Source organism: Oncorhynchus mykiss, chromosome 9 (assembly GCF_013265735.2).
Source record: "Oncorhynchus mykiss isolate Arlee chromosome 9, USDA_OmykA_1.1, whole genome shotgun sequence".
Taxonomy (NCBI): Eukaryota; Metazoa; Chordata; class Actinopteri; order Salmoniformes; family Salmonidae; genus Oncorhynchus; species Oncorhynchus mykiss.
Window position 1 is genome coordinate 15,227,233 of NC_048573.1, and position 17,098 is coordinate 15,244,330.

Below are 17,098 nucleotides of genomic sequence, written 5' to 3' on the forward strand. Positions count from 1 at the left end.
ATGTATGAATCAACTAACTACATTTAATCATGATGGAGCAGATTCTATGTATGAATCAACTAACTACATTTAATCATGATAGAGCAGATTCTATGTATGAATCAACTAACTACATTTAATCATGATAGATCAGATTCTATGTATGAATCAACTAACTACATTTAATCATGATAGAGCAGATTCTATGTATGAATCAACTAACTTCATGTGTCTTTCTACAGCTCTGCCTGTGGCCTCAGTGAGTGTCTCTCCTCAGGGTCTCCTCTACTCTGGAGAGAGAGTCAGGCTGCAGTGTGTCATACCAGGCTACACAGACTGGAGGTACTACTGGTACAAAAACAACCAACACCTTCCTGATGAGACCAGTAAAGTTATAGATATCACCATCCCCATCACTCTGACTGGTCAGGCTGGTCAGTACAGGTGTGAAGGGAACAGAGTGTCTAGACCCACATCTTCACCACCAAGTGATCCTGTCACTCTCACTGTAAAAGGTGAGTTACTTTGTTGTGCTTTGTTGATGTTGTTGACTATTTATATTGAGTCAATCATGGTCTGTGTGCCAGAATTCTTAGTTACAATGAGCTCTAAAATGATCGGGACAGTGAAACATGTTCTGTTGTTCTGTTAAGCAATAACAAACATGTTAATTTAATACAGTACAGAGTCATTGTTAATACACACACTGTATTCTATTGAGAGGAGTCTGTCCTGTACACTGACTCATAAACTTCATGTTTGAACATAAAGGAAAACATTTATATAGAGGTTTCATCTTTGTATCTGTGCCATTATGGTGTCTGTTACAACACGGGCAGCACATCTACATGTTAATGTTGCATGTGCCATATTCTACCAACTGTGTTACAGAGGACGACCATGTGGGTAGTAGACACTTCAGGAAAAAGAGTAGAGTTTTGAGATGTATAGACAACAGGAGGGTTCCAACCCTCCAAGACCCCAAACATTGACATGCATTTGACCAAAACACTACTACTATACTCTACTGTACTGTACAATACTCTACTGTACTCTACTGTACTGTACCCTACTCTACTGTAATCTACTGTACTGTACCCTACTCTATTGTACTCTACTGTACTGTACCCTACTCTACTGTAATCTACTGTACCTTGCTGTACTGTACCCTACTCTATTGTACTCTACTGTACTGTACCCTACTCTACTGTAATCTACTGTACCTTACTGTACTGTACCCTACTCTATTGTACTGTGCTCTCCCGTGTTGTACCCTACTCTACTGTACTCTACTGTACTGTACCCTACTCTACTGTACTCTACTATACTGTCCCCTGCTCTACTGTACTCGACTGTACTCTACTGTACTGTACCCTTCTCTGCTGTACTCTACTTCACTGTCCCCTGCTCTACTGTACTCTACTGTACTCGACTGAACTCTACTGTACTGTACCCTACTCTATTGTACTGTACTCTACTGAACTGTCCCAGAGGACTACCATGTGGGTAGTGGACAAGTGCACAATTCAGGAAAAAGTGTAGAGTATTGAGATGTATAGCGAACTGGGAGGTTCCAACCCTCCAAGACCCCAAACATTGCCATCTATTTGATCAAAACACTATGACTATACTCTACTGTACTGTACAATACTCTACTGTACTCAACTGTACTGTACCCTACTCTACTGTCATCTAATGTAATGTACCCTACTCTACTGTACTCTACTCTACTGTACTGTACCCTACTCTATTGTACTCTACTGTACTGTACAATACTCTACTGTACTCAACTGTACTGTACCCTACTCTACTGTCCTCTAATGTAATGTACCCTACTCTACTGTACTACACTGTACTCTACCCTACTCTATTATACTCTACTGTACTGTACAATACTCTACTGTACTCAACTGTACTGTACCCTACTCTACTGTAATCTACTGTACTGTACCATACTCTACTGTCCTCTAATGTAATGTACCCTACTCTACTGTACTCTACTGTACTGTACCCTACTATATTGTAATCTACTGTACTGTACAATACTCTACTGTACTCAACTGTACTGTACCCTACTCTACTGTAATCTACTGTACTGTACCATACTCTACTGTCCTCTAATGTAATGTACCCTACTCTACTGTACTCTACTGTACTGTACACTACTCTTATGTACTCTACTGTACTGTACCCTACTCTACTGTACTCTACTGTACTGTACCTGCCTGTAAGATTGGTGCTCTAACTACATTTAATCATTATAGATCAGATTCTATGTATGAAACAACTAACTACATTTAATCATGATAGAGCAGATTCTATGTATGAATCAACTAACTACATTTAATCATTATAGAGCAGATTCTATGTATGAATCAACTAACTACATTTAATCATGATAGAGCAGATTCTATGTATGAATCAACTAACTACATTTAATCATGATGGAGCAGATTCTATGTATGAATTAACTAACTACATTTAATCATGATAGAGCAGATTCTATGTATGAATCAACTAACTTCATGTGTCTTTCTACAGCTCTGCCTGTGGCCTCAGTGAGTGTCTCTCCTCAGGGTCTCCTCTACTCTGGAGAGAGAGTCAGGCTGCAGTGTGTCATACCAGGCTACACAGACTGGAGGTACTACTGGTACAAAAACAACCAACACCTTCCTGATGAGACCAGTAAAGTCATAGATATCACCATCCCCATCACTCTGACTGGTCAGGCTGGTCAGTACAGGTGTGAAGGGAACAGAGTGTCTAGACCCACATCTTCACCACCAAGTGATCCTGTCACTCTCACTGTAAAAGGTGAGTTACTTTGTTGTGCTTTGTTGATGTTGTTGACTATTTATATTGAGTCAATCATGGTCTGTGTGCCAGAATTCTTAGTTACAATGAGCTCTAAAATGATCGGGACAGTGAAACATGTTCTGTTGTTCTGTTAAGCAATAACAAACATGTTAATTTAATACAGTACAGAGTCATTGTTAATACACACACTGTATTCTATTGAGAGGAGTCTGTCCTGTACACTGACTCATAAACTTCATGTTTGAACATAAAGGAAAACATTTATATAGAGGTTTCATCTTTGTATCTGTGCCATTATGGTGTCTGTTACAACACGGGCAGCACATCTACATGTTAATGTTGCATGTGCCATAATCTACCAACTATGTTACAGAGGACGACCATGTGGGTAGTGCACACTACAGGAAAAAGAGTAGAGTAATGAGATGAATAGACAACAGGGGGGTTCCAACCCTCCAAGACCCCAAACATTGACAAACATTTGACCAAAACACTACTACTATATACTACTCTACTGAACTGTACCCTACTCTATTGTACTGTACTGAACTGTACCCTACTCTACTGTACTCTACTGAACTATACCCTACTCTACTGGACTCTACTGAACTGTACCCTACTCTACTGTACTCTACTGAACTGTACCCTACTCTACTGTACCCTACTCTACTGTACTCTACTGAACTGTACCATACTCTACTGTACTCTACTGTACTGTACCCTACTCTACTGTACTCTACTGTACTGTCCCCTGCTCTACTGTACTCGACAGTACTCTACTGTACTGTACCCTACTCTGCTGTACTCTACTGTACTGTACCCTACTCTACTGTACTCTACTGTACTGTCCCCTGCTCTACTGTACTCGACAGTACTCTACTGTACTGTACCCTACTCTGCTGTACTCTACTGAACTGTACCCTACTCTACTGTACTCTACTGTACTGTCCCCTGCTCTACTGTACTCTACTGTACTCGACTGTACTCTACTGTACTGTACCCTACTCTATTGTACTGTACCCTACTTAACTGTCCCAGAGGACCACCATGTGGGTAGTGGACATGTGCACAAATAAGGAAAAAGTGTAGAGTATTGAGATGTATAGCGAACAGGGGGGTTCCAACCCTCCAAGACCCCAAACTTTGACAAACATTTGACCAAAACATTTCTACTATATACTACTGTACTGTATTCTACTCTACTGTACTCAACTGTACTGTACCCTACTCTACTGTACTGTACTGTACTGTACCCTACTCTACTGTACTCAACTGTACTGTACCCTACTCTACTCTACTGTACTGTACTGTACTGTACCCTACTCTACTGTACTCTTCTGTACTGTACCCTACTCTACTGTACTCTTCTGTACTGTACCCTACTCTACTGTACTGTACTGTACCCTACTCTAATGTACTCTTCTGTACTGTACCCTACTCTACTGTACTCTTCTGTACTGTACCCTACTCTACTGTACTCAACTGTACTGTACCCTACTCTACTGTACTCTTCTGTACTGTACCCTACTCTACTGTACTCAACTGTACTGTACCCTACTCTACTGTACTCAACTGTACTGTACCCTACTCTACTGTACTCTTCTGTACTGTACCCGCCTGTAAGATTGGTGCTCTAACTACATTTAATCATGATAGAGCAGATTCTATGTATCAAACAACTAACTACATTTAATCATGATAGATCAGATTCTATGTATGAATCAACTAACTACATGCGTCTTTCTACAGCTCTGCCTGTGGCCTCAGTGAGTGTCACTCCTCAGGGTCTCCTCTACTCTGGAGAGACAGTCAGTCTGCAGTGTGTCATACCAGGCTACACAGACTGGAGGTACTACTGGTACAAAAACAACCAACACCTTCCTGATGAGACCAGTAAAGTCATAGATATCACCATCCCCATCACCCAGACTGGTCAGGCTGGTCAGTACTGGTGTGAAGGGAACAGAGTGTCTAGACCCACATCTTCACAACCAAGTGATCCTGTCACTCTCACTGTAAAAGGTGAGTTACTTTGTTGTGCTTTATTGATGTTGTTGACTATTTATATTGAGTCAATCAGGGTCTGCGTGTCAGAATTCTTTACAAGGAGCTCTAAAATGATTGGGACAGTGAAACATTTTCTGTTGTTCTGTTAAACAATAGCAAACATATTGTTATTTTAGTATAGAACAGAGTCATTGTTTATACACCTATTTCTATTGAGAGGAGTCTGTCCCAAACACTGACTCCTGAACTTCATGTTTGAACATAAAGGAAAACATTTATATAGAGGTTTCATCTTTGTATCTGTGCCATTATGGTGTCTGTTACAACACGGGCAGCAAATCTACATGTTAATGTTGCATGTGCCATAATCTACCAACTATGTTACAGAGGACGACCATGTGGGTAGTGGACACTTCAGGAAAAAGAGTAGAGTATTGAGATGTATAGCGAACAGGGGGGTTCCAACCCGCCAAGACCCCAAACATTGACAAACATTTGACCAAAACACTACTACTATATACTACTGTACTGTACAATACTCTACTGTACTGTACTCTACTGTACCTTACTCTACTGTAATCTACTGTACTGTACAATACTCTACTGTACCCTACTCTACTGTACTGTACCCTACTCTACTGTACTGTACCCTACTCTACTGTCCTCTAATGTAATGTACCCTACTCTACTGTACTGTACCCTAATCTACTGTACTGTACCCTACTCTAATGTACTCTACTGTACTGTACCCTACTCTACTGTACTCTACTGTACTGTACCCTACTCTACTGTACTGTACCCTACTCTACTGTACTATACCCTACTCTATTGTACTCTACTGTACTGTACCCTACTCTAATGTACTCTACTGTACTGTACCCTACTCTACTGTACTCTACTGTACTGTACCTTACTGTACTGTACCCTACTCTATTGTACTGTGCTCTCCCGGACTGTACCCTACTCTGCTGTACTCTACTTCCCTATCCCCTGCTCTACTGTACTCGACTGTACTCTACTGTACTGTACCCTACTATATTGTACTGTACTCTACTGAACTGTCCCAGAGCACCACCATGTGGGTAGTGGACAAGTGCACAATTCAGGAAAAAGTGTAGAGTATTGAGATGTATAGCGAACAGGGGGGTTCCAACCCTCCAAGACGCCAAACATTGACAAACATTTGACCAAAACACTACTACTATATACTACTGTACTGTACAATACTCTACTGTACTGTACTCTACTGTACCCTGCTCTAAAGTAATCTACTGTACTGTACAATACTCTACTGTACTCTACTCTACTGTACCCTACCCTACTCTACTGTACTGTACCCTACTCTACTGTACTGTACCCTACTCTACTGTCCTCTAATGTAATGTACCCTACTCTACTGTACTGTACCCTACTCTACTGTACTGTACTGTACTGTACCCTACTCTACTGTCCTCTAATGTACTGTACCCTACTCTACTGTACTGTACCCTACTCTACTGTACTGTACTGTACTGTACCCTACTCTACTCTACTCTACTGTACTGTACCCTACTCTACTGTCCTCTAATCTACTGTACCCTACTCTACTGTCCTCTAATGTAATGTACCCTACTCTATTGTACTCTAATGTAATGTACCCTACTCTACTGTACTGTACCCTACTCTACTGTCCTCTAATGTAATGTACCCTACTCTACTGTACTCTACTGTACTGTACCCTACTGTACTGTACTGTACTGTACCCTACTATACTGTACTGTACCCTACTCTACTGTACTGTACTGTACTCTACTGTACTGTACCCTACTCTACTGTCCTCTAATCTACTGTACCCTACTCTACTGTACTCTGCTGTACTGTACCCTACTATACTGTACTCTACTGTACTGTACCCTACTCTACTGTACTCTACTGTACTGTACCCTACTCTATTGTACTCAACTGTACTGTACCCTACTCTACTGTACTGTACCCTACTATAATGTACTATACTGTACTGTACCCTACTCTACTGTACTCTACTGTACTGTACAATACTCTTTTGTACTGTGCTCTCCCGTACTGTACCCTATTCTACTGTAATCTACTGATCTGTACCCTACTATACTGTACTCTACTGTACCCTACTCTATGGTACTGTGCTCTACTGATCTGTACACTACTTTGTTGCATTGTACTCTTCTGAAGTGTACCCTACTCTATTGCACTGTGCTCTACTGTATACCCTACTATGTTGCACTGTGCTCTACTGAACTATACCCTACTCTATTGCACTGTGCTCTACTGAACTGTACCCTACTCTATTGTACTGTGCTCTACTGTATACCCTACTATGTTGCACTGTGCTCTACTGAACTGTACCCTACTCTTTTGCACTGTGCTCTATTGAACTGTACTCTATTCTGTTGTACCGTGCTCTACTGTACTCTCCTGAACTGTAACATACTCTACTGATCTGTACTCTAGTTGAATGTATTGCACTGTGCTCTACTGAACTATACCCTGCTCTATTTGGCTGTACTCAACTGTAGTCTACTGAACTATACCTTACTCTACTGTTCTGTGCTTTACTAAACTATACCGATCTCTATTGTACTCTGCTCTACTGTACTGTACCCTACTCTATAGTACTGTAGTTTATTGAACTGTACCCTACTCTATTGTACTGTGCTCTACTGAACTATACAATACTCCATTACACTGTGCTCTACTGCACTGTACCCTACTCTATTATACTGAACTCTACTGTAATCTACTAAACTGTTCCCTACTCTAACGTACTGTGCTCTACTGAACTATACTCTTTTGTACTGTACTATACTGTGCTCTACTGTACTGTACCCTAGTCTACTGTATTCTACTGTACTGGACCCTACTCTAATGTACTCTACTGTACTGTACCCTACTCTATTGTACTGTGCTCTACTGAACTGTACCCTACTCTACTGTACTCTACTGTACTGTGCTGTACTGAACTGTACCCTACTCTATTGTACTGTGCTCTACTGAACTGTACCCTACTCTATTGTACTGTACTCTACTGAACTGTACCCTGCTTTACTGTACTGTACTCTACTGAACTGTTTTCTGCTGAACTGTACCCTACTCTATTGTACTCTAGTTGACCGTATTGTACTATTTTCTGCTGAACTGTACACTACTCTGTTGTACTGTTTTCTGCTGAACTCTGCCCTACTCTGTTGTACTGTGCTCTACTGAACTCTACCCTACTCTATTGTACTGTGCTCTACTGTACTGTACCTTAATCTACTGTGCTCTACTGAACTATACCTTACTTTATTTCCCTGTGTTCTACTGAACTGTACCCTACTATTTTGTACTGTGCTCTATTGAACTGTACTCTACTCTACTTGAATGTATTGTACTGTGTTCTACTGTACTGTACCCTACTCGATTGTACTGTGCTTTTCTGAACTGTACCCTATTCTGTTGTGCTGTGCTCTACTGAACTGTACCCTACTCTACTGTACTCTACTTGAATGTGTTGTACTGTTCTCTACTGTACTGTATTGTGTTCTACTAAACTGTACCCTACTCTGTTGTGCTGTGCTCTACTGAACTGTACCCTACTCTACTGTACTCTACTTGAATGTGTTGTACTGTTCTCTACTGTACTGTATTGTGTTCTACTAAACTGTACCCTACTCTATTGTACTGTGCTCTTCTGAACTGTACCCTACTCTGTTGTGCTGTGCTCTACTGAACTGTAGCCTGCTCTACTGTACTCTACTTGAATGTATTCAACTGTTCTCTACTGTACTGTACTGTGTTCTAATGTACTGTACTCAAGTTTACTTTACTTGAGCTTCTTACAATTGCAGAAAGGGCCCATGTGCTCAGGATCTAGTGGTCTTGGCCTTGAGACCACACAGGATCTAGTGGTCTTGGCCTTGAGACCACACAGGATCTAGTGGTCTTGGTCTTGAGACCACACAGGATCTAGTGGTCTTGGTCTTGAGACCACTCAGGATCTAGTGGTCTTGGTCTTGAGACCACTCAGGATCTAGTGGTCTTGGTCTTGAGACCACTCAGGATCTAGTGGTCTTGGTCTTGAGACCACTCAAGAACACACACATTTGGTCTTTGTCTTGTTATGGTCTCAATTCACTGGTTCTGGATAGTGGGACCAATGTTCTGGTCTAAAACTTGGTTTACAAACCATAGGTAACACATGGACTTAGATAGACATTGCATTATTGTCTACCTGTATGTCGCATTATGGCATCTGTGAGAAGATGGGCAGCTTCATTGAGGCCATCTCCATTTAGAAATCGTCAATTGTCTTCTTCTACTATTTCTATGAGTTGGTAAACAAACAGAAAGGGTTCACACTGCCACCTAGTGTGTTGTTTGAAGTGGTAAAACATCAAGGTTGGTGATATACTGCCACCTGCAGTTATGGAATGTTTACTCACAATTGTAATTAATTGGCTCTCCCCCTTGATGACCTGAATGGAAGTATGTGATCCTTTCTTAACCCATAGGAAGTCCAACCCAGTTGAATACTTAAAAATGGTGAAAGTCCTCAATAGTGCTGCCCATGCAAAAACATGCTTTTAGGCACTAGAGTCCTCTATCTTTCTCTATGAGGCAACCCAATTGGAGGAAGACAATATTCTCTGATCATTGGCTGATCACTCCCAAACCATAGGAATCCCAACCCAGTTGACTAGTTTTTAATGGTGGAAGCCGTCAATGGCAATGTTTATAGTAAAATTAGTTTTTTTCCATCTAGCGTTGTCTATTTATCTCTATTTTTAAAAACTTACACCAAAACACCTGCTATTTTGCCAAAATAATAAAAGGAAAAGTGATAATTAAACATTTAACATAATGAATTAGATGCATAAGTAATTAAATCAATCAACATGTTCCAGATTCATACAATCAACATTGAACATTTTACAGAGAACAATAGAGATTATATTTCTGTAAATTCAATTTAAAGGTTTTGAAAATTGGTTAAACATCATGTTTTTACTATTTAGTTAATTTGTTATGCAAATACATTTTCTCATATGAATCTGTAATAGGTTAATCAGAATGATCACTACTGTGCATGGTGCTCCCTTTACTGCTTATATTTCACTATGTTTCTGTAGTGACCAGTTTAGTGTGATGGTAAGGAATTCAGGTATACAATAGAAACAAAGTGGGTGAGAAGTATATATATCTATCTGACAGATGCTGGAAGACGTGTGTTGAAAGTTGGGAAAAATAGGATACAACTTAGAAAACAAATATAAACCCGTAAAGTGCACCACTTCTGTAGAACAACCCATAAACAAATGATAGTTTTAACAATGTTTTGAGGCTTTACATTGTCTGTTTACATTTACATTGTTTACAAACATTGTAGTAAAACCAGATTATATTATTCAACAATCAATGGGTATGAATGAGTATACATTATATCATTCATTTATAAGTACAAAATGGATGTAGCAACTAAGTATTCTAGCTTTAAATTCAACATACACCTATAATGAACTTTCCATACAGCTAAAGCTATAGAAATGTCTAAGGTTTCCGTATGTTTTGATATTCAGTGCTCTTTTCTCTCAGCTCTGCCTGAAACTACAGTGAAACCCTGTGTTCACCGGAGAAACAGTCACTCTGACGTGTTCAGCTGGGTCTTACAGTGACTGGAGCTATAAATGGTACAAAGACAACAGTGAGATTAGCTTGTCCCAGTATAAATACCATAATACCAGATCCACCATCAGTAGAGTTACTGAGTCTGACCAGGGTCTCTACTGGTGTCAGGGAGAGAGAAGATCCAGACCCACATCTTCATCCATCAGTAGAGTTACTGAGTCTGACCAGGGTCTCTACTGGTGTCAGGGAGAGAGAAGATCCAGACCCACATCTTCATCCATCAGTGATGATGTCACTGTTACTGTGAATAGTGAGTCTTTAAGTTGTTGTTGTTGTTGTTGTTGTTGTTATCTTACCATTCAAACCTATTGAAATACCCACAGATTATCAGCCAAAGACCACACTGACTTCAGACAAAGAAGACGTATTCACAGGAGACAGAGTGACACTGAACTGTACTGTTGAGTCTCCTGGATGGAAATTTTACTGGTACAGACACAGACCAGACTCTACACCAGTAACCACAACCTCTGGATACTCCTACACACTCAGCAGGGTCAGTGTCTCTGATGGAGGACAGTACTGGTGCAGAGCTGGGAGAGGAGACCCAGTCTACTACACCCTGTACAGTGACCCAGTCCAGATAAACATTACTGGTGAGTCTAAAACAGTTTTATGATAAATGGATGGTATTTTATATGGATAGAAAGTCATCTAGGGTATAATATTGTGTCTGTTTACTGTATCACAACAACGACAGCTAACTTGAAGCTATAGTGCAACAGTTTATTCAGTTAGTTGTCTGTGTTGTGTGTGTGCAGAGAGGCCTGTTGCTGTTCTGACCCTCCAACCCAACTGGACCCAGATATTCATTGGAGAGACTGTCACTATGAGATGTGACATACAGGGAGGAGGAGACTCTGACTGGAACTACAGATGGTATAAGAATAGTCCGGTAGTGATCCCCTTTAACATAAAGCCTGAGTACAGAATCAGTCCTGTCTACATGTCTAACAGTGGATCATATACCTGTGAGGGTGTAAAGGGAAACAAGTTCTCCAAGACCAGTGAGGCTGTAAAACTGACCGTGTCTGGTAAGTCTATCTAATCATGTATAAAATAAATTCACTAGAATACTTTCTAAGACTGAAAGGTTGAAACCTGTCCTCTATCAAATCACAGATCAACCTCAACCTGTCCTGAGAATCTCTCCTCAGTGGCTGAACCCTGGAGACTCAGTGACTCTGAGCTGTGAGGTTGACAAGACGTCTACAGACTGGAGCTTCTCCTGGTACAGGACTGTTCCCTACAGAGCTGGGTTACCCTCCCTATTACACGAGTCTTACTCTCTACAGCCCCTATCTGGCAATGTGACTACTGAAGACTCCTACACTCTGATCCCTGCTGGTCCTACTCCCACAGGAGGATATGTGTGTAGAGCTGGGAGAGGAGACCCAGTCTATGACACACTCTACAGTGAACCTCAGTTTCTCTGGTCAGGAGGTAACCAACTGCATTGAAACTGTATTGAATCATATTTAAGTCACTCTTATGTGTCTATATAACTATAGGTTTGTCTCTGTCTCTCTTTGTTTCAGATCTGCAGCCTTCGGTGTCTCTTACAGTAAATCCCAACACAACTCAACACTTTACATCAAAGTCTCTCTCACTGATCTGTGAGCTGAAGGGGAACTCTACTGGATGGAGACTGAAGAGACACACAGAGACAGCATGGCCGTCAGAGTGTCCATCTACCTGGAGATCAATAACAGAATCCACCTGCACCATCACATCATTGGACACATGGTACAGTGGAGTGTTCTGGTGTGAGTCTGGATCAGGAGAGTACAGTAATGCTGTCAACATCACAGTAAATGGTACGTCTATTGTACAACATTCACTAGCGTTTTTACATTTCAATGCATGTTTTGTTTCATTCTGTAACTGAATCATCGTGTCTCATATCATACAAGCTCATAAGATGTTGATGTATTGTGAGTGATGACTCCAGATTTACAGTATTGTTGATATATTATGTTACACAGGTGGTGTTGTGATCCTGGAGAGCCCTGTCCATCCTGTGACTGAAGGAGACTCTGTGACTCTGACCTGTACATTTAGACATCAGGGAACAAATTCTAAACCCAAGACTGATTTCTACAAAGATGGAACACTCATCAAGAATGAGACCACAGGAGAGATGACCATCCCTGCAGTATCCAAGTCAGATGAAGGATTCTATAAGTGTAAATCTGATGAAGGAGAATCACCAGAGAGCTGGGTGACAGTGAGAGGTGAGAAAATGTGTATGATCACAACTAAGTTACCTTTCAATTATCTGTGTTAAAAACGTGATTTAAGTGTTGATGTTAATATAGTTTGTGATTTCCATTCCTCTAGAAAATATGATGACTCAACTAAATTGTCAAAAGACGGGCCAGCCTGCTTTCTTTTCATGCTCTATACTGTAAACCCATATACCCTCTCTGTCTGTCCTGTTCTCTCTCCAGACTCAAATACATACAGGAATTGAAATACTATTTATTTTCCACCTCAGAGTCTGATGGTGTTGTACTGTTCTCTCTCCGGTCGTAGCTCCTGCTTCCTCTACATCAGTCCTAGTAGGAGTGGTTGTGGGTCTGCTTGTTGCTGGTGTCCTACTGGTCATTCTCCTGGTCCTGCTGGTGAGATATCAAAACAGCAAAGGTGAGACTTTTATCATTTCTCATTTAATGGAAAATGTATTATTACGTTTGGAACAAAAATGTCTAAATAGAAATAGGTGGAGGAAGTTCAGTACATAACACAATGTGTTTGTCATTACAGGTTCCTGTTCCAACAGAATATTCTGGTTAGTACACCGGTCTCTCAATTATATTGATACATACAGTATATCATCTTCTCTGTGCGTCTTACGCTGAGTATCTCTCTCCCTGTAGGCCCCCTCAGCCCCAGAGAACCAACCAGGACCCCCAACAGGACCAAGGATCTACCCAGGGTCAGGCTCCTGATACTGGGTATACACATCAGCAGCATGGTCAGTATCTCATCCCAAACCTCTACCACTCCTCTCTATGTAACCTCATACACTGACTCATCTACATGCACCTTGTATAACAACCAGCTTTGGGGTCAAAATCATATAAATTCCGGTTAATTCAGAAAGTAAACCAAATTCATAATACTTCCTGAATTGACTGGAATTTAAATGGAATTGATCCCAATTGATCCCTAGTCAATCTTAGGATAACCAACCTAAAAAACAAAACAAAATATCTCTCTTCTCCGACCAACAGGTGGCACTAACATCTACGATACGATCAATTCCTCAGACAACAATGATGATGGTAGTGTAATGTAATGTTTTCAGTATGAATGTGAAGTAGTCTGCTGCTCTTCATTTAATATGACATGTAGAGTTTGACTAAGTGGAGGTGTTTGTGTATTATGTCTCAGATGTTGCTGGTGCTTCTGCTGCTGGACCAAGTCATGTGACTTACGCCCAGATTCAGCTGAAAAAGTTGGACAAGAAAAAGAAAGGTGATCCTCAACTGTGACAAATGTAGCAGTGTATCCCAGAGGGAAAAATAATCTAATGTAATTGTACTGAAAAGAGGCTCTGTGATTTGAGAACTGAAATAATGATGGTTGTTGTTGCTGCCTATCCTTGTATATTCTGCAATAATTGGCTGTTGAGACTGTTCTGTAATTATGATTTTTTTCATGGCAATTCACTACAAAACTGTAATCTACATTTCATGTAGATGTATATTTACAAATTCTTCCTTCTCCTCAGAAAAGAGAAATTATCCTAAAGACTATCCAGTCTACTCTGAGGTGAAGACAGGGAAAGCCACAGGTAAGACCCATTCTACAGGTTGGCAGTCATTAAAACCTTAATTCGTCATTTCTGAGTTTGGGACGAAGAGGCAGAATATGCAATAATCTAAGTCCTTCATTTGTTGACTGGAAATGTCCATTGTCAGGAGCAGCAAGACCTGTTGATGTGACCTATGCTGAGGTTGACCTCCAAAAGAGGGCCAAAGCCAAGAAGAAGAGAGGTAAGACTGAACATCCCTCCTTCCATATTCCCCTTATCAGAACCTCACACCTCTTTGACCCCATATTGAATAATTGTATAAATTATTCTGTATATATCTGTATATTATTCAGTTTATTATTCTAGATATTAATCTGTATATAACTTCATATTACTCTGTATGTAACTGTATATTATTCCATATATAACTGTATGTTAGTCCAAATATAACTGTATAGAACTGTATATTACTCTGTATATTATTCCATATAGAACTGTATAGAACTGTATATTACTCTGTATATTATTCCATATTAACTGTATAGAACTGTATATTATTCCATATATAACTGTATATTATTCCATATATAACTGTATAGAACTGTATATTATTATGTATATAACTGTATATTATTCCATATATAACTGTATATTATTCCATATATAACTATATTACTCTGTATGTAACTGTATATTATTCTGTATATTATTCCATATATAACTGTATATTATTCCATATATAACTATATTACTCTGTATGTAACTGTATATTATTCCATATATAACTGTATAGAACTGTATATTATTCCATATATAACTGTATATTATTCCATATATAACTGTATATTATTCCATATATAACTGTATATTATTCCATATATAACTGTATATTATTCCATATATAACTATATTACTCTGTATGTAACTGTATATTATTCCATATATAACTGTATAGAACTGTATATTATTCCATATATAACTGTATATTATTCCATATATAACTGTATATTATTCCATATATAACTGTATATTATTCCATATATAACTGTATATTATTCCATATATAACTATATTACTCTGTATGTAACTGTATATTATTCCATATATAACTGTATAGAACTGTATATTATTCCATATATAACTGTATATTATTCCATATATAACTGTATATTATTCCATATATAACTGTATATTATTCCATATATAACTGTATAGAACTGTATATTATTCCATATATAACTGTATATTATTCCATATATAACTGTATATTATTCCATATATAACTGTATATTATTCCATATATAACTATATTACTCTGTATGTAACTGTATATTATTCCATATATAACTGTATATTATTCCATATATAACTGTATAGAACTGTATATTACTCTGTATATTATTCCATATATAACTGTATATTATTCCATATATAACTGTATAGAACTGTATATTATTATGTATATAACTGTATATTATTAGTCTGTATATGACTATATTATTCCGTAAATAACTGTACACTATTCTTTATATTATTCTGTATATAACTGTTATATTATTCTGATGTGTTATCCTCACCCCTACAGAAACAGCAACCCCACCTGAGCCAGAATCTGTCTATTCTCTAGTGAAGCCATACACAGTCCCCGGTAAGATTAAATCAACAATCTATTAAACGGGTATGAAACTATATGTAAGTATGTCCTAACAAACTGGTGAGAAATGTTTCTGATCATGTTACCTTTTTATCATCAGTGTGATGAACTATGGATTCTAGTGTTGATGTTAACATACATTTGGATTTGCACTCTCAAAGCAAATATTATTTTGCAACTAAATTGTCTGAAGATACTGGCCGGCCAATTGGAAAGCAGAATATGCATTAAGCTAATTTCATCCATTTGTTGACTGGAAATGTCCATTGTCAGCAGCAGCTGGACCTGTTGATGTGACCTATGCTGAGGTTGACCTCCAAAAGAGGGCCAAAGCCAAGAAGAAGAGAGGTAAGACTGGACATCCCATCTTCCATATTCCCCCTATCAGAACCTCGTAACTCTTTGACCCCATATTGAAAAGCTGGATATTATTCTGTATATTATTCTGTATATAACTGTTACATTATTCTGTATATTATTATGTTTATAACTGTTCTATTATTCTGTATATAACTGTTACATTATTCTGTATATTATTCTGTATATAACTGTTAAATTATTCTGTATATTATTTTGTATCTAACGGTTCTATTATTCTGTATATAACCCTGTCCTCTATAGAAAGAGCAACCCCACCAGAGGCAGATTCAGTCTATTCTCGATTGAAGCCACGCTAATGCCCCGGTAAGACTAATAGCCATATGGTATTGATACTAAAATGATATAAATCTGGAACTAATGTTCTAATATCAAATTCTAATGTATCTATTTAAAGTACAGTGGGGCAAAAAAGTATTTAGTCAGCCACCAATTGTGCAAGTTCTCCCACTTAAAAAAGTGAGAGAGGCCTGTCATTTTCATCATAGGTACACTTCAACTATGACAGACAAAATGAGAAAAAAAACCCAGAAAATCACAATGTAGGATTTTTAATTTATTTATTTGCAAATTATGGAGGAAAATAAGTATTTGGTCAATAACAAAAGTTTATCTCAATACTTTGTTATATACCCTTTGTTGGCAATGACAGAGGTCAAACGTTTTCTGTAAGTCTTCACAAGGTTTTCACACACTGTTGCTGGTATTTTGGCCCATTCCTCCATGCAGATCTCCTCTAGGGCAGTGATGTTTTGGGGCTGTTGCTGGGCAACACAGACTTTAAACTCCCTCCAAAGATTTTCTATGGGGTTGAGATCTTACGA

At 38.9% G+C, this 17,098-nt stretch overlaps 1 protein-coding gene across 1 annotated transcript in view; it reads left to right on the forward strand.

Moving 5' to 3' along the window:
• Window positions 1–17,098, forward strand: part of LOC118965999 (basement membrane-specific heparan sulfate proteoglycan core protein-like) — a 30,509-nt gene that overhangs the window by 9,636 nt on the left and 3,775 nt on the right. The window contains exons 6-23 of the mRNA XM_036987397.1: window positions 222–494; window positions 2,521–2,793; window positions 4,546–4,818; window positions 10,806–11,078; window positions 11,244–11,516; window positions 11,605–11,925; window positions 12,021–12,299; window positions 12,468–12,716; window positions 13,018–13,128; window positions 13,249–13,273; window positions 13,362–13,459; window positions 13,719–13,769; window positions 13,879–13,962; window positions 14,219–14,281; window positions 14,409–14,483; window positions 15,828–15,890; window positions 16,170–16,244; window positions 16,518–16,580. Of these exons, the coding sequence (XP_036843292.1) occupies window positions 222–494; window positions 2,521–2,793; window positions 4,546–4,818; window positions 10,806–11,078; window positions 11,244–11,516; window positions 11,605–11,925; window positions 12,021–12,299; window positions 12,468–12,716; window positions 13,018–13,128; window positions 13,249–13,273; window positions 13,362–13,459; window positions 13,719–13,769; window positions 13,879–13,962; window positions 14,219–14,281; window positions 14,409–14,483; window positions 15,828–15,890; window positions 16,170–16,244; window positions 16,518–16,573 (2,915 nt within the window). The 3' untranslated portion in view covers window positions 16,574–16,580. The remainder of the gene's footprint in view (window positions 1–221; window positions 495–2,520; window positions 2,794–4,545; window positions 4,819–10,805; window positions 11,079–11,243; window positions 11,517–11,604; window positions 11,926–12,020; window positions 12,300–12,467; window positions 12,717–13,017; window positions 13,129–13,248; window positions 13,274–13,361; window positions 13,460–13,718; window positions 13,770–13,878; window positions 13,963–14,218; window positions 14,282–14,408; window positions 14,484–15,827; window positions 15,891–16,169; window positions 16,245–16,517; window positions 16,581–17,098) is intronic.